The sequence below is a fragment of the Rhinolophus ferrumequinum genome, chromosome 18 (genome assembly GCF_004115265.2).
Source record: "Rhinolophus ferrumequinum isolate MPI-CBG mRhiFer1 chromosome 18, mRhiFer1_v1.p, whole genome shotgun sequence".
Lineage (NCBI taxonomy): Eukaryota > Metazoa > Chordata > Mammalia > Chiroptera > Rhinolophidae > Rhinolophus > Rhinolophus ferrumequinum.
In genome coordinates, this window is record NC_046301.1 from 48,423,226 (window position 1) to 48,440,587 (window position 17,362).

At 50.1% G+C, this 17,362-nt stretch overlaps 1 protein-coding gene across 13 annotated transcripts in view; it reads left to right on the forward strand.

Annotated features, from left to right (window-relative positions):
• Nucleotides 1-17,362, forward strand: part of CACNA1A (calcium voltage-gated channel subunit alpha1 A) — a 285,808-nt gene that overhangs the window by 222,933 nt on the left and 45,513 nt on the right. For 9 of the 13 annotated variants that reach the window (XM_033133775.1, XM_033133773.1, XM_033133764.1 and 6 more), the window contains 6 exons: nucleotides 674-1,137; nucleotides 3,006-3,144; nucleotides 4,695-4,824; nucleotides 8,703-8,762; nucleotides 9,461-9,567; nucleotides 15,098-15,109. In XM_033133775.1, the coding sequence (XP_032989666.1) occupies nucleotides 674-1,137; nucleotides 3,006-3,144; nucleotides 4,695-4,824; nucleotides 8,703-8,762; nucleotides 9,461-9,567; nucleotides 15,098-15,109 (912 nt within the window). The remainder of the gene's footprint in view (nucleotides 1-673; nucleotides 1,138-3,005; nucleotides 3,145-4,694; nucleotides 4,825-8,702; nucleotides 8,763-9,460; nucleotides 9,568-15,097; nucleotides 15,110-17,362) is intronic. The other 4 variants (XM_033133769.1, XM_033133770.1, XM_033133771.1 and 1 more) reach the window with 1 other exon arrangement.

Genomic DNA, 17,362 nt, shown 5'->3' on the forward strand with positions numbered 1-17,362 from the left:
ATTATCTCATCCCTTTACCAACTGTGTTGCCTTGAGCAAGAGACTTAACCTCTCTGAGCTTCCATTTTCTCATCTGTAAAATGGTGCTAGTAATTGCCCCTCGTAGGACTGAGGATGGAGTTATTACAAGTCAACAGCTTGGAACAGGATCTGGGAGTTTGTGTTACTGAAGTGTCTGCTGTTAGTATTTCTATTGTTATTCTGTAATATATTTATGTGCATAGGTTGCCCGCTTTCCCTCACATACATACTAGAGGCATTTAAGGCCATGAAGCAGATGGTGTCCCCTTGTCCGCTTTAGCCATTCCTGGGAACGTGTGCCTTGTCCTGTCTGGCAGCTAACGGGGGACAAGTAGACGGGTCTGGAAGTTTCGGATTGGGTGGATGCAGGCTCTGGCAGAACATTCTCTTCCCCCTGATTTCTCTCCCTCCAAGAAACAGCCCTCCTGGCAAGAGAAGCACCACGCTGAAACCTGGGAGGGTGGGCAGTCACACGCACATGGGGACCAAGAATCCACCAGGGCCCTCTCAGTGCCCAGCGCTGGAGCACTTTGGGACACGGCCCCTCGATGTCCAAGCTGTACCCCTGAATGACGGCATCTTAGGCAGGCTTCCGAAATGTTCCCTGTTATTCTCAGTTACAGGTTCTTTAATATTGGTTTGCCTTCCACAGGGACAACCAGGGCTCTGGGGTTCCGGTGTCGGGCCCCAACCTGTCGACCACTCGGCCAATCCAGCAAGACCTGGGCCGCCAAGACCCACCGCTGGCCGAGGACATCGACAACATGAAGAACAACAAACTGGCCACTGCAGAGTCAGCGAGTCCCCATGACAGCCTCGGCCATGCCGGCCTGCCCCAGAGCCCCGCCAAGATGGGGAACAGCACCCATCCCGGCCCCATGCCGGCCCCACCCGCCACGGCCACCAATCCCCAGAACACCGCCGGCCGCCGGATGCCCAACAACCCGGGGAACCCGTCCAACCCCGGCCCCCCCAAGACTCCCGAGAACAGCCTTATCGTCACCAACCCCAGCAGCACCCAGACCAACTCAGCTAAGACTGCCAGGAAACCCGACCACACCACAGTGGACATCCCCCCAGCCTGCCCGCCCCCTCTCAACCACACCGTCGTCCAAGGTGAGACCTCACCCTTGCATGTGAGTGGGTGGGGACCCGGCATCCCTGGGCTCAATTCCTGGAGGCTTGGCTGAAAGACCCTGGACAGTGAGCCCACCTCTCTGGCCTCAGTTTCTTCCTCTGGAAAATGGGTATTGAGATAGTTCCTGCCCCATAGGGCTGCTGGAAGCATTAAATGAGATAATGTGCATACAGTGGTTGGCCCGTATATGCTCAAGAGGGTGAGTGATACTGCCTGCACCCCAAATTCCCACGAGGGAGCCAGCAAGCCACCATATCTGAAGAGCAGTACATTCTTCTGATGGAAATTTGGGGGAGTCAGATTATTTTTTTTCAGCCAGCGCTGTCCAAAAAGAAACATGACGCAGACCACATATGTAATTTTCAGCTTTCTAGTAGCTAAATTAAAAGGCAGAAAAGAGAGAGAGAGGGAGGGAGGGAAAAAAGAGGGAGGGAGAGGGAGGGAAAATAAAAAAGAAATAGGTGAAATGAACTTTAATAATAAATTATATTTAACCTAAAATGTTATTTATATCCAAAATGTTACCATTTCAACATATAATCAATATCTTAAAAATTGTTAACGCTAATTTTTAACAGTACCTTAAAACCGATGTGACATTCCTTTTCTCGCACCCTGGCTGGCATCTGTGTGTTTGGCACTTAGAGCACATCACCGTAAGGACTAGCCATGTTTCCATGTCGGGCAGCAAAGGTCTAAGCACTTGAAGCACTGGCAGTTCTCAACCCCTCAACTCCACCCCCCACCATTTAAGATTAGGATCAGAGAAAAACTAGGAATTTAGAAATGACCTAGTGAACTTGTTATTTCCTAAGATGATAACAGTAGCCCAGTTCCTCTAGTGTCAGTTCTATGCAAGAGATTTCCATGAGATTGTTCCGTAAATGCTCACCATAGTCCTATGAGATGGACCTTGTCATTGTGCCCATTTTACAGATGGAAAAACTGAGGCTCAGAGTCTCAGCCTACCCATGGACTCCTAGCCAGCCGAGGCTGCAGAATCAGTACTCAGGAGGGTGATGGCTCCTCACCCTGGTCAGGAGAGGGGTGTTAATGGGGGAAATCCTGAGTTTGATGGTAGGTGAGCTCAGTATCCCCATCTATAAAGTGGGGCTATTGGGACTCACCCTGCCTGCCTCCAAGTGACAGTATGAAGATCATCATGAGATGGGAGAAAGTCTGTGTTAATATCCTGTGAAGGTCCCCCCAGACTCAAGGCTGTAGAGTGGTTGAGAGCAGGCACTCTGGGGCCAGGCGGCCTGGGTTCAAATCCCAGCTCTGCCACATCCCAGCTGTGTGACCTTAGGCAAGTTACTTTACCTCTCTGTGCTTCAGTTTTTTTCATATGTAAAATGGGGATCATAAAGTACCAACCTCACAGATCATGTGAGGATTAAACTGCATAATATGGTACCTGGCACATACCCTGTTTCCCTAAAAATACAATCTAGCCAGACAATCAGCTCTAATGCGTCTTTTGGAGCAAAAATTAATGTAAGACCCGGTATATTATATTATGTTATATTATATTATATTATATTATATTATATTATATTATATTATATTATATTATTACGTTACATTACATTACATTACATTACATTACATTACATTATATAAGACCCAGTCTTATATTATAGTAAAATAAGATCGGGTATTATTTTAATGTTTGCTCCAAAAGACACGTTAGAGCTGATGGTCCGGCTAGGTCTTATTTTCGGGGAAACACAGTAGTATACACTTTATTAGTGTCAGCTGCTTACTGCCTGCTCCAGGGCGTAGACAGGAGCCCAGAGGCTTGTGGGAAATTGTGGCAGGAGCCCTGTGTTGGTTCTTGTCCCAACAGTGAACAAAAACGCCAACCCAGACCCACTGCCAAAAAAGGAAGAAGAGAAGAAGGAGGAGGAGGAAGACGACCCTGGGGAAGACGGCCCCAAGCCCATGCCCCCCTACAGTTCCATGTTTATCCTCTCCACGACCAACCCGTGAGTATGACCCATAGCTGGGGCAGTGAAAGTCAGGCCAAAGAGCGGGTAATGGGGAAGAGTGGCCTCCAAGACCAACCTTAGTCCGTAGGGAACCTTTGAGCAAATTTAAAATTGAAGCCCTTTTCTTAAGTCATATGAGGTAAAAATTTGTTGTAAAGTACTGATTTTGTTGCACCCCCTCCTGCCATCAGTTAGAAAAATCATTGTCATAAATATCCTAATCCACACTGTCTATGATGTGAGAGGCACCCCTGAGAAATGGCTGCCTTGTGAAGTGCACGACCTGTACAACCATACAGGCATGGCAACCCTGGTCCCTAAGCTTTCTTTGCTCCTAACCTCTGCTCCACAAGGGTCTGGATTCTGGGCAGATAGTCTCTGATTTCCACGGCCCTCTGTCTTGGGCATCCTCGAGGAGGATAGATTATTTAGGAGAAAAATGTATCACATGTATGTCGTGGTGGTTCAATGTTATTTGACACATTTCCAAAGGGTATTCCTTGAAATTCTGCTCCCTCAAAATGCTTCTTGACAAAGAAGAATCATGTCAAATAAGCTGGGGGGTAACTGCTTTTCATAAGCTGCCTCTCAGGGACTTTTTTATTTAGTTGACATTATCTGTTTTATTGGAGAGATGCTTACGTGGCCCTTACTCTGTGTAAGCGTGGTTCTGAATGCTTTACAATTTTTTTTTTATTCTCATAATAATCTTATGCGATTGGTACTATGCTTATCCCCATTTGACAAATGAAGAAACTGAGGCCCAAAGATGTGAAGTCACCTGCCCAAAGTCATACAGCAAGCAAGTGGGGGAGCCCAGAGACAGACTAATCCAGCATCCCTGTTCTTAACCACTCATTCCTGCTGCCATTCAGATACCCTTATGACATATTTATCATTATTATTAGCTCCACTTAAAAGGTTATGTACGTAAGTATTGTTCATTAGCATATCAAAGGCTCTGATAAGGCCTACAATTCATAATTTAAGTAACTAACTTTTTGGAGCCTCTACCATGTACCAGGCATATTAACTCTTTGATCCCCACATTCTTGTGAGTTAGGCCCTATTATTATGGCCATTTCACAGATGAGAGCACAGAGGCACAGAGGGGTTAAGTAACTTGGGTAATGTCACTCAACTAATTTTCAAAAAAAAATAAATTTACTTAACCCAGAGTTTCCCAGTTTTCTCTGACCATAGGACATTTTGTGCATGAAAATCCTTTTCATCACCTACAGAATCAAGAACAGCATTTCTTCAATCCACCTGGGAATCAGATGTTCCAAGAGGGTTGTTTGGGAGTGATAAGAACTTATAAACAGGGCCTGTGAATATCCTCCCTAACTGAGGGCCCCTCTCCTTTCTTGGGATCCCAGAACCCTGAGAGAACCCCCAGATGTAGGAGCTTGATAGTTTGTTGGGTGTGGGCCTTTGGGAGTGAGAGATCTAAGGTAGTGGTAGGTGCTATAAAGAGACAGTAGAAGGAAAGGGCTTGTGAGCCCATGGTCTGAGTGGACCTCTGCACACCCGCCTGTTGCCAACAGCCTTCGCCGCCTGTGCCATTACATCCTGAACCTGCGCTACTTTGAGATGTGCATCCTCATGGTCATTGCCATGAGCAGCATTGCCCTGGCAGCCGAGGACCCCGTGCAGCCCAACGCACCACGGAACAACGTGAGTCCTACCCAGTGTCCCCTTCCCAGCCCAGCTCCTCTGTCTCAGGCCACTTTCCCCTCCATCCAAAAGCTCATAACTAGGGTGGAAGGGATGCTGGTCAGGAGGGGAAGCTCCGATTCTTCAGGGATGCTCTGGAGAGCAGGATGTTCCTTAAGGAAGCGGTGGCTCTGTGTGCCTGGCAGGGAAGCAGTGGCCCAGAGTGGCTGGGGCTGAACATTGCTGGAGTCCCTGGTCGGGGAGTGAGGCTGACGGGATGTTGAGTAGCATTTTCTCTGTGTGGAATGTGGGAGATACTCAGGCAGGGGGATGCTCCATAGGCGATCCCCTAGGCAACCACTTCTCACCAAACAGACTCTTCCATTTTGACATGAAGCTTTGAAAGAAAGGATTATTTTGACTTAGAAACACAGCTTAAATTTTTAGCTTTTTTGGAGAGCTAAAAGGCTCTCCCTTTGCGGGTCCAGGGTCTGCAAATGGCCCCTGTTAATTGAGCATTTGCTGTGCTCCAGGTACCATCCTGGGGCATTTGGGATGCAAGCCCTCCCAGGTATCCCCATTGGACACATGGGGAAACTGAGGCTCAGGAAGGTTAAGTGACTGGTCCAGGGTCACGCAGCAGAATTCCAATTTGGCCTCCCCTAGAGCTCCTGCTGCTTCCCTCAACCATCTCTGTTTATTAAGCACCTGCTGTGTGCCTGCCCCCCCACTTGAAGCCTGTCAAGTAGGAATGAGTGCCTGCCAGTGGCCGAGAGGAGAAACTGAGGCACTGCCAGGTGGGAGCATGGCGGAGGCTGGACTGGCAGTGGTACCTCCTTTCCTAGCTCCTGTCCCTCTCTCCTGCCCAGCCCCAAAAGTACATTTTCCACTGGGGATGAAGCCTTGCCACCCTTGCTAAGTAGGTTAGGAGTCTGGCAAGGCTGGAGTGCCCCATAAATCAAGGCTGCCTGTCGGCAGCTTACCTTGCACTTGCCCTTCCTTAGCAGGCCTGGCAGGCCCCCTGGGGACCTGACTACAGGGGCATGGTGCAGGGGAGGAAAATAGCAGGAAATAATTAGAACAGGGCTGCTGGAGGAAACTAGCTCCAGGGCCGGGCGCAGGCTGCACTCAGTTATCTCCTGCTGCCCAGTTCCCCCAGGGACCTCAGCGACCCAGGCCCTGGGAGGGCACCTTTCAAGAGGACTCAGCAAAGCCCCTGCCTACTCTAGGAGACCAGAGAAGGCCCTGTGTCCAGCAAGGAGGGGATAAGCTTGGAAAGCTCAGGGGGTGCCCTGCAGCTCCCAAGGCTGTAGGAATCTAGGGAGAGCTCCAACCATCCCCCATGGGGCGTTCTACAAAGCATCAGCTCTCTGCTCCATCTCGCAGTTGAAACTTCTCACCTCAAAGCCCTCCTCCCCTCGTCAAGAACACCTTGTCCCTGTATTGCCAGATAATGTCCAGGTATCCTCCCCTGAGTTCTTCCTTCTAGCTGAATGAGAACAGGCCTCAGAAAAGTGCCTAGGACACATATGGTCCATTTATCAAGGATTTTAAAATATACACACCCATGTAACTACCACCTGGAGCAGGAAGTGGAACAGAACTGCCCCTAACCACTGGGGCTTCCTCGATCCCCCCTCTTCTTCCCTCTGGAGGGAGGTTCAAAATCAGGGACAACATTTGGAGACACGTTTGATAGTCATGACTTGAGGTGGGTGGGGGGTGCTCCGGGCAGGTAGAAGGTGGTGGCCTGGATCACTGCTCATTGCCCTCCTGTGCCCAGGACAGCCCCCCCCATAGCAAATATCCCGACGTCAACAGTGCTGACCTTGAAAAACCCTACCCTCGAGGTACCCACAACCCTGCTTCTGGAAGGAGCATGTCTTACCTTCTCTGGTATCCCCCACCTGCACATGCATCCTTCAACACAAGAATTGATATTTGCCCGTTTCTAACAGTAAACAGATGGACTCATTCTATGCCTCCTTTCTGACACCCGGCATTGTGTCCACTATGAGATGAGCACATATGGTTGTGGGTAGTGGCCGCCAGGCTTTTTCGTGGCTGTTTAATATTCCACCGTGTGGCATGATTCGTTTATCCATCTCCCTGTTGACAGGCATTTGGAGTGTCTCCACTTTAAAACACCGTCACCACACGCTCCCACCCCCAACATGGCTCGGAGGCACCTGGGCATGACTGTTTCCAGGGTGTAAAACCAGAAATGGAGTTTCCTTATCTTAGAATTTGCATAGGTTGAGGTTGGACTCACTAGATGCAGCCAGATGTTTACTGGATGATGCAGTGACAGCCACGCTGGCAGTGTCTGGGGCTCCCCCTGATCCACAGTCCTGTCAACCCTTGGTGCTGGCGGCTCTTGCATTTGGCTGACCTGGTGGGTGTGGAGTGGAATGTCACGGGGACTTTGATTTGCATTTCCCTGGGATAAATGAGACCGAGAACCTTTTTGGATTAGACTGAGCCACAGAAAATTGCCATGTGTACAAGTCAAAAGGATCTAAATATTAGATTTGATTTAATCTGATTTATTGGACTTTTTATTTCCTCTTGCTCAACTTCAGCTCTCCAGAATTTGATTCACCTGACCACCTGGCCTGCCCTTCCCCCACTCCTTTTCTTCCTTCTTTCCTCCCTTCCATTCATTGCTTTATTTAGTAGTTATTTAATGAGCAACTACTATGTGCCAGGCACAGAGCTAAACATCAAGGATTGACAGGGTATGAGATGGTCCCTGCCTTCCTAGAGCTTACAGAATGCCAGGCCTTTGGCCACACTGTGCCCTCTGCTCAATACACGTGAAGTACTGTCTCTCCACCATCTCCTCTGCCTATCCAGATCCTTCCAGCCCCTTGCTTCTGCCACCCCACTCCAGGAAGTCAGTCTCTGGCCACACTGGTCCCTGATGGCCTTTCCGATACCACACATAACGGGAATGCGATTTGTGACCACAAGAAATCACAGAGGCCAACTCCTGCAGGACCCAGTACAGCTTCAGCTATTCATTCAGCAAGCCCTTCCTGAGCACCTACTGTGTGTCTGGCCCTGTGTTATTAACTGGAGATGCCACAGGGACAGGCAAACATCCCTGTCCTCTAGGGGCTGACATTTGGGTGACATTTGAGATTGTTAATAACTATAACAAGAGGTTTGTCAGGAAACGGGAGGGGGGGCAGGGAGGAGACTAGGTAAGGAAGATCGCAAGTGCCAGGAAGTGGCATTTTAAACAGGTGGTCAGGGAAGGCTTCACTGAGGAAGTGATACTTGAACCAAGCCACAAAGGAGGAGACAATCAACTTTGGTTTCCGCCTGAAGTGAGGTGGGAGCCACAGTGGGTTCTGAGCGGAAAAGGGCCCTGACCTGACTCAGGTGCTCGTAGTCGCCCTCTGGTGGCAGTGCTCCGTAATTGTCAGGCCTTGAACGCAAATCTGATGGAGTTGCCCCCTGCTATTACCACGTACTGAGCAGTGTGCCAGCACAATCACATCTTCACACCAGTGTCACATCACAGACGTGTTATGGTCTGTCCTGGAGAGGAGCCAGCTGCAGGACATTGTTCGTCCAGGCAGAAACCACCCAGCCTTGGCAAATAAAAAAGGCTCCCACCCCGTTGGTAAGCAAACCGGCCTAATAGTGATTTTGTTAGGACTTTGCTGCCATCTGCTGGACAGTTTCATTCACAACATACAAATCTACATACTAAGGGTGGGAGGGGCCCTCGCGCAGTACACGCCCTGCCCTTCCATACATGGCAGCGGTGTTCCCTCCTCGGGGATTTTGCCGGTAGTAGCCGCACACCCCAGTGGGCCATCGCTAGGTTCACAGGGGCTCTCCTGGAGCAAGCCAGTGACCCACTGCCCCCTTGCTTTTATCCCCTGCAGGTGCTGCGATATTTTGACTACGTTTTTACAGGCGTCTTTACCTTTGAGATGGTGATCAAGGTGAATGCCAGGGCTCCATGGGATTCTGCACTCTCGAGAATGGCACCCTGAGGCAGGAGGCTTGCCCCAGGGATTAAAAGCGCTTGGTGTGTTTGGTTTGAAGAGCAGTGAGAGAGCCAGTGTGATTGGAAGAACTGAGCAAGGATAGTGGGGAAAAGCAGGGCAGGGAGATGAGAGCAAGGAAGTGATGGTGAGGGAGGGGGGCAGGTCATGCCGGGGTTTGGCTGCCACAGGGAGGACGTTGGCTTTTACTCCAGGTGACGTAGGAGCCATGGAGGGTTCAGAGCAGAGGAGGGAGGTGATTGCGATGGTCCAGGCAGGTGATGGTGGGGGTGACACCAGGGTGGTGGCCAAGACGTTGGCAAGAAGTGGGCAGATTCTTGGAATGTTTGGAAGGCAGAACCAAGAAGGATCACTAGTGGATCCAATGTGAGGTATAGGACGAAGAGGAGTCCAGGGGAACCCCAAGGTTTGGGCCTAAGAACCAGCAAGTCATGAAGTAGTGAGGGGCCACCTCTCATTGTATGGGGGCTCCTCACTCCTCCCCTCGGGTCCTCTGGCCACTGTCCCATCCCTGCAGGATGAGGGGGTCCCGTTAGCGACCAGGCCGCCTCCTGTTGCCTTTCCCCTAGAGGCTAGAAGGGGGGGGCGCTCCCCAAGGCATGAGGGGTCTGAGCACCGTCTCTTCTGCCCCATAGATGATTGACCTGGGGCTCGTCCTGCACCAGGGTGCCTACTTCCGAGACCTCTGGAACATTCTCGACTTCATAGTGGTCAGTGGGGCCCTGGTGGCCTTTGCCTTCACGTAAGTCTCTTCTCGAGGCCTTCACTTGCCTCTTCAGTCCCCTTCCCCAGCCTGGGGCTGCCCACTGGATTAGGGGATGTGTTCTCAGGGTGTAAAGGTGGGGAGCGTGAGCTCTGGGGCAGTGGGGGGCATCGCATGCCACGAGGAAGAGCTTCGATTGGCTTTTGCATGACAGCCACCATGGAGGGAGAAGGAAAAGGACCCCCCTTCTGCCTCCCCACACAGCCACGTCACAACCCCTCGCTCCACTGCTTTCTGTAGACTAGTCCCGCCAGGACATCTCATCTTCCTTCTGCTCTATAAACTCCACCCAAGCCACTGTCTCTTTGGGGAGTCCCTAAAAAGACAATCAGGAAATGAATGTGCATGAGAATTCAGACCCGCATCCTGTGCCTAAAGACCCCGTAGTTGTAGAATTGGTGACTCCCCTTGTATGTCTTTCGCTTCTCCTGTAATCCTAGGACACACGGCCTAGCTGAAAGGCCATGTATCATCAGGCCACTCGGAGATGGCACCCAAGGGCTGAGCAGCCATTAGCTCTTAGGGCCCTGGTAGCAAACGTAACAGAGCCTTGCTCACGTTGTAGGCATTTGGATCAAGCTGAAAAGACCTAATCAGCCCTTAATCTAGAAACAAATCTCCTTGAGGATCCTGTCTGTACCCATCCCACTGGCTCATTCCCAGAAAGGAGAGTCTCAGAGGGATTCTGACCACCTCACCCCCATAGTGAGAAATAGGGGCTTGCTCTGTGCGCCTGGGTCCCTTCTCAGCAGATCTGCAGGGGGGACCTGAATGGTCCCCTGAACAAACAATGAGGGATCGGTTTTGTCGTGAGGGTCAGAGTGATGGCTTATTTCCAATCTAAAGACTAAAGTCTCAGATTCTTCCCTGGGAACTCAATCAGATCAAGTTGTATTCCAAGAGCAAGAAATCTCCAGTCTGGACGACTGTGAGCTGATTCATAGAGACATGCATGAGGGGTCGGGGGTTGGTTATATTTCTGACTCTGGCCAGATTCCCCACCCCCTTTTTTCTTTACCTGCTCCCTTCTCCTCCTCTTTCTTATCTGCTCTGTCTCTCTTTTTCTTTCTCTTTCTTCCTCTCTCCCTGTTGCCCTCCCTGTTTGTCTCCCTCCCTCTTTTTTACGTAGTTGAGTACTTATTTGAGTATTAAAGCAATGGAAGAGATTATTTTTTAAAAATCTAAAAGTTTGGCTACATTATCATTAAGATGTTCTGTAGGTACAACGATGATAATAAAGTAAAATGCACAGCAAATGGGGGGGATTGCCACAAATAAAGACCCAATGGCCTTCATATATAAAAAGCAATTACAAATCAATAAGAAACACTGACCCTCAATAGATAAATGGGCAAAGGATTTAAACAGAGACATCACAGAATGCTGGCAACTAATAAAAATGGGGCGGGGGGATATCCAACCTCATTGGAATTTGGAGAAATGTGAAATACAAACCAGATACAAGTTATTTGCCATCAAGTTAACACCAGTTTCTTCAAAAAAAAAGATTTTTAAAGATAATGCCCAGTATATGTGAGAATGTAATGAAATACACTCCTCCCTCCCGCCATCAGCTATTTGAGCGGCTCCTACAAGGTGTCACGTAGGCACCTTGCAAAGCCCTGAGAACGTTTAAATTCTGAAGAGCCAAAGCATTTTACTGTCCTCAGCCTGGAGTGAATCTCACATCCCATTTCCTCCCTTGCTTCTGTTTCTCTCTTCCTCCTCCTCTCTCTTTCCCCTTTTTTCTGCCATTCCCTCTGTGGCTTCCTCTCCTGCTCTTTCTTCTCTCCCTCCGTCCCTCCCATCCGCCTTCCCTCCCTCCCTCTCCCCCATGCTGGCCCATATCTTTTGGTGATGTGAGCCTGACCATCTGCCTAACATGAGTGTGACCTGCAGAAGGCAGACACTTTGCTACACGCTCTGGCATCAGGAGACCCCGACCCCTCCTTGTTCTGAGCAGGGGTGGTCTCCATGACAAGGGGGGACCAGCTCAGACAGGCACCCCTCCCATACTTCCTCAACCCCTCCAGGATGACATCTGCGCAGCAGCTCCCAAGTTGGTTATAGGTGGTGGGGGACCCTGTCAATCACATCCATTTGTCCACACACAACCCTGCATTGCCAGCTGTGCCCTGGGTGGTGGGTTTTGCCCTCTGTGGCCACCACTGGATGTGGCACCGTTGAAGTGGTCTGATCAGCTCACCCTTGGTACTTCCTCCCAGACCTCTGTTGAAGCTGACATGCTTCAGCTCTGGGGTGGGGCCCCCACTGCTGCCTCAGCCCACCTCCATCCCCCAATTTGACCTCACAATTTGGGGAAGGGATGGCCTTCTAAAGACGTGAGAACAAGTCTTTCAACCATATGGTTTTTGCCATGATGGGCTGTAGTTTGCAATATGCTGTTTCTGGGCTCCCTGGACCCATCATCAAGCTCTACTTGAAGCAAACCTAATCTGCAAAAGCAAAATAATTTTTCCACCAAAAATCAATCAGCAGAATGATTCTTTGTGTTGCAAAAGAATCTGCCACAGGAAGCAGATTTTTTATTTATTTTAATTTTGAGTTTCCTTTTTAAATATAAAGTTATACAAAGGCATTCAAAAGGAGCCTACCCCTCACAGAAATTTGGCAACATACTTGTAGAGTCAACCTTTTAAACTGGTTTCCTGAAGTTGCTCCAGGCATAAAGCCAGCCAGCCCGTGACCTTGAAAATCCCTATTTCTATTTTTTTTTTTCATTCCCATGCAAGGAAAGGATCCAGACAAAGATTTAAGGCCAACCCGTGAGCCTCAGTGTGCTCGTAGATCTCACAAGAACTGTGAGGTATGAGATTTTGCCAGTGGAATCCTGACAAGTGCCAGGGCTTCTCATGGGGTTTTGGAAAAGCTGACAATCATGGAAGCGCCTTTGTACGTTGGGCATAGGGATGGGAGAGGTAGACCCAGAGACCCCACCCCTGACACACCCTTCCCACCTCACTGCCAAGAATCCATCTGGTGCTGCCACTACTCCTCCAGGTCAGGGCTGCAGGCCTGGCACAACTGGCTGAGTGCCTTGATCAAGCCACTCCTGCGTGCCCATGGGGCCAAGCTGCCAGAAAGCTAGAGAAGGACCCCTCAACTTGCAACTGTTTACCCCATAAAAGCTTCAGAATCCTCCCCCTGGCTGCAGGGTTGTGGCCTCCTCTGCCCGAGAAGTTCTCTCACCCTACTAGGACTTCACTTACTGTCTTTCCTTGTTACCACACGGATGTCACTTTGGCAGGAGAAGAGTACGCTCTAAGGATGTCAGCCTGAGTACCTGGGTTCCTTCCTTTCTTTCCTTTTTGGTCTTTTAACTTGCTTAATCTGTTCCGTGTGCCCAGCTTCTCATAGACAGGGCTGAGAACCACGAGTATTAGATTAACCTTATTGTTTTAGAAAAAGGTTCCTGCGATTCTGTCTGGTTTCTCTATAGACATGTGAGTCCCTTAGCTTCTCTGTGCCTCAGTTCCCCCATAAAATCAAGAAACTCGACGTGGTAATAGTGATGCTAACAGCCTCCATCTATGTGATCCTCCCAGCAACCCCATGTGGAAGCTCCTAGTGTTCCCATTTTGTAGATGCCCAAACTGAGGCAGAGGGAAACGGGTCTAGCAAGATCACTGAGTCAAGTTCTGCTGTCAGACTCAGGGTTGCTGCCCATCGCCCAGGCCCGATCCTGAAGGTTTTCAGGAGTTGGCACAATGCGACTTGGCAGCCCAGCCAGCCTGGGTTCCCGGAGTCCCCAGCAAGGCCTGGAAATCCAGGGGAAGAGGGCATGAGGCTCTTCCCTGACTTGTTGAAAGGAATCTTGCTGTTCCAGCCTTTTGGGCCGGAGGCAAGGATTCTGCTACAGGGGTGTGATTGTGGCCCTGTCTCAGATATGAGAAAACGATCCCTGTGGTCCTCCAAGGGATGTGTCGAAGCTCTCCCGACAGCTTCCACCCCTCCTGCATCTCTCCCAAATGTCTGTGTGTGTGTGTGTCCTGCTCCATCCACTGACCGAGTGCCATGTCCACATGACCGCCATTAACATGCCATCTCATGAGCCATCACACGTGATCTCACGCTCTGCGCCCATGCGTCGGGGCAGCCAACTGACATGTCTCAACAGCTAGCGGATCGTGACGCTGCCCTCACTGCCAAGAGTCCATCTGGCACTGCCTCTCCTCGCTCAAGGCAGGCCAGCACAGGTGGCCAAGCGCCTTGATCAAGCCGCTCCTGCACGCTCAGGAGCTGAATTGCCAGGAAGCCAAAGAAGGAGCCCTCAGGCTATCACTTCTTTTATCCCCATCCTCAAAACAGCCCCCGCCCCGCTGAAGGCATTCTTTTTCTTGCATGTAATGAAAAGAAGATTCGAGTGCAAGATTCACATACCTGGGTTTAAATCTCAGTCTGCTGCTTCCTGCCTACATGACCTGGGGCACGTCATTGTCCCTCTCTGAGCCTCAGCTTCCTCATCTGGAAAATGGGCATAATGGTGTCATCTTCCCATAGATAGACACACAGACATTCAGAAGAGTCACATATTACGCCTAAAGTCAGCAGGTTAGGCAAAAATTGTTCAGCAATCTCTTAATAGTCTATAAAGGGAAATCTACATAATTCTGTGTATGCTGTGATTCCTAGATACGTAGAGCTTTGAGAACCACTAAACTAAAGTAAAAAAGGTAGTAGGGAGGGGAAACCCAATGGGAGCAATTGTAGACATTTAAACCATTCTGTATTTTTGAAAATAGCACCAACTTCAAAAGGAGTGATGGGTGGAAAATTCTGTCGGGGACCTACGTGGCGGTGGCGCTCCCACCATTCTCCCGGCAGTCAAATTTTTCTCACCTTGATCTCCATTCATGCTTGGAGGGTTGTCATGATGCCGAGAGATTTCTCCAGGCCCACATTTTCTCAGAGGACTCTTGAGAGTTGCCCCTTAATTTTATCCCCGGTGGGAACTCTTTGCTGACCCCTCCTTCCTAACTTAGGGCATCAAGCCAAGGCTGTCGCTACTGTTCATTGAACATCCGAGTCCCAAAGGCCTTTTTTACAGATGAGGATGAGAATTAGGGGCAGAGCTGGGATTCAAACCCAGGTCCCCAGCTCCAAAGCTCACAACGTTCAAAGCATTCCTAAAACCTTCCAGCACCAGAACCCCTGGAGAAAAGGGGTTTCTCCAGCTCTTGGCAGTGACTTTCAGTCGCAATTTCGCCTTTGGTCATTGATAACCTTCTGGCTATCCTGCTACTTGGAAATTTGGCTTTCTTGGTGCTGTCGGGCAGTGCCAGGGGCCTACCAAGGGCAGGGGACTGAGCGGGGGGCTTCCAGAGGGAAGGATGGACATAAGCCAGAGCCACAAGCTTGAGGCTGCCCCTCCTGGTGCCTGGGCAAGGCAGGGGGGTGCTCAAGTGTGCGTGTGTGTATGTGCGTGTTCTGTGTTCTTTCTTCTGAGGCCGCTTACGATCTGTCTCTCCCTCCGACGCCACCTCACCAGGAGCAGCACACGGTAAAGTCTCTCTCTCTCTCTCTCTCTCTCTCTCTCTCTCTCTCTCTCTCTTTCTCTCTCTCTGTCTCTCTCTCGCTCGCTCGCTTGTCTGTCTCTCGTTCTCCGTGCCCTGGTGCAGCAGCGTTGGTTCTGGGCCTGTTTCCGTGACCTTGTGTCCTTGCTGCCGTCCTGTCGCTTGCAGTGACCAGAGCCCCCTTCAGCCTGCTCCCAAGGGAGGAGGGACCCTGAAGGGTCTTGGCCACTGCCTCCCACTATGACGACCGCTAGCCCACTTCTTGGTGGAGAACAGAAAGTGGGTGGGGGGCCTCCCCAGGGTCTGATTTGAATATGGTGGTTGACCTGGATGGTAACTAGGTACCAGAGGAATGGAAGTGTCCACCTCCCAGATGGATGAAGGGTGAGCAGTCCAAACACTTGACACTTGGGCTCTGAGAGGAGAAAGTAACCACGCCCCTCCCGGCAGTGTCTCCGCTCTCGGCAAAGTGGTTCCAAAAATCTGCTTGTTTTCTGAGAGCACATGGGTCAAGTTGCTCCTGCATGCTCAGGGGCCAAACTGCCAGTAGCACTCTCCTCAGTGCCTCAGTAAACAGGACTGTTTCTCAGCGTCTCCAGGGGACAGAGTGGCTCCTGGAAGGGAGACCCCACATCGGCCATGGAGTCATTTTCAGATGAGTGAATGTCCCCGGGAAGCATGTTCCCAAATGTCAGCTGTTCGGCACATCGAGATCTTAGCCAGTCTCACATGCATCCTGGATGTCTATTTGCTTGACACTTTCCCCTCCAGCACATAGTCTAAATTCATTTTAATTTTGCTAAGAAATTGTATCTTCCGCTTACAACCAGAATTGTTAACCTCAGACAGAACCACAACTGCAAAGGGGAATGAAACAGTTGCACTGCTCGTTGTTGCATTCAAGCTGGATTCTCTGTTAAGAGGAATGAGTGTTAGGGACCTAGTAGCACAAACCGAGACTTTCTTTCTGACCAAAGTGGGAGGCCTGAAAGATACTTGCAGAAGAAATAATTGTCTCCCTACGTGATCCAATTATTTAATTGTGTCCCTCTTCTGCCGCAGATGATCTCAATGACTCTCTTGAGGTGTGTCTCACACTTTGGGGGCACAGCCTTGAGATAATAATGATGACTTTGGTTTAAAAGGGAAAACACACATTCAGGCTACTGAGTCCGAAGCATAGCTGTGCCTGGCAGGCTAACGGCCAGTTCTCCGCTTTATTCCCTGAAAAAATGAGAGAAGGGAACCCTAAAAGAGCAAGTGGTGTGAAGTATGATGTTTTTGCACCTGGACATCCAGACAGGCTGGTGGGAGGAGTCTCTGGGAAAGCTCTATCCATGATCCAGGAGGTAATTATAATATAAAGATGATTGCTAGGAGACACTCCCGACCCCCAAAGAACTCTAATCTGGATCCATTCACATGTGACCACATGCCAGGTATACGTTGGGTGCTGGGACAAGAACCAAGATTAAAGGGGGAATGAACACATAAAGGAATAAACCACAGTTTAAGCCTTTGAGGAGTTTTCTGTCTAAGGTCAGAAGCAAAGACAGAAAGAAAGATGATTCTGAAATAGCATTAGGGTCCAGCAGAACTCAGAGGCAGGCAGGGGAGGCTGTTGGATGAAGGAGCTTTTAACTTGACTTTCAGGACTGCATAGTCCTGTGAATGGAGAAGTGCAGGGAGGGTCTTACTAGCGGCACAAACAGTATGTGCAAACGCGGAGGCAAGAGTGTGGCTGGGGTTTGGGGTGTGTAGCAATAGCTGGGAATGCAAAGGTTAGGGTAAGTTGAGCTACATTTCAAAGAGCCTTGAATGAGGTGTGAGAAGTTTGTACGTCTAGAATTCCGGTGTGTCAGAGGATTCTGAGCAGGAGAGGGACGTGGTCCCCCAGTGGTTGACTTTGACCACTGAGTGCAGAAAAGACGGAAGGAGAGACAGGTGGTGGGGAAGTTCGGAGATGGGAAATGGGGGACCTAAGATGGCGGCCAGGGACAGATGGTGGGGATGTTTAGGAGAGCAACCCGCTGGGGGTGGGGAGGGGGCGGCCCAAGCAAGTGAACATGACTCTGCTTTGGGCAACTGGCTGGGTGGTGAGTACCAATCACAAGCCTTTGGTGGCCACACCCAATGCCCTCCTCTTAGAGGACCTGAATCATGGTTGGCTGAGGGTGTCATGGCATCCCCAGGGTCTGCACTGCTAAAACACACCCAGTGGACTCTGGACTGAGCCTCTA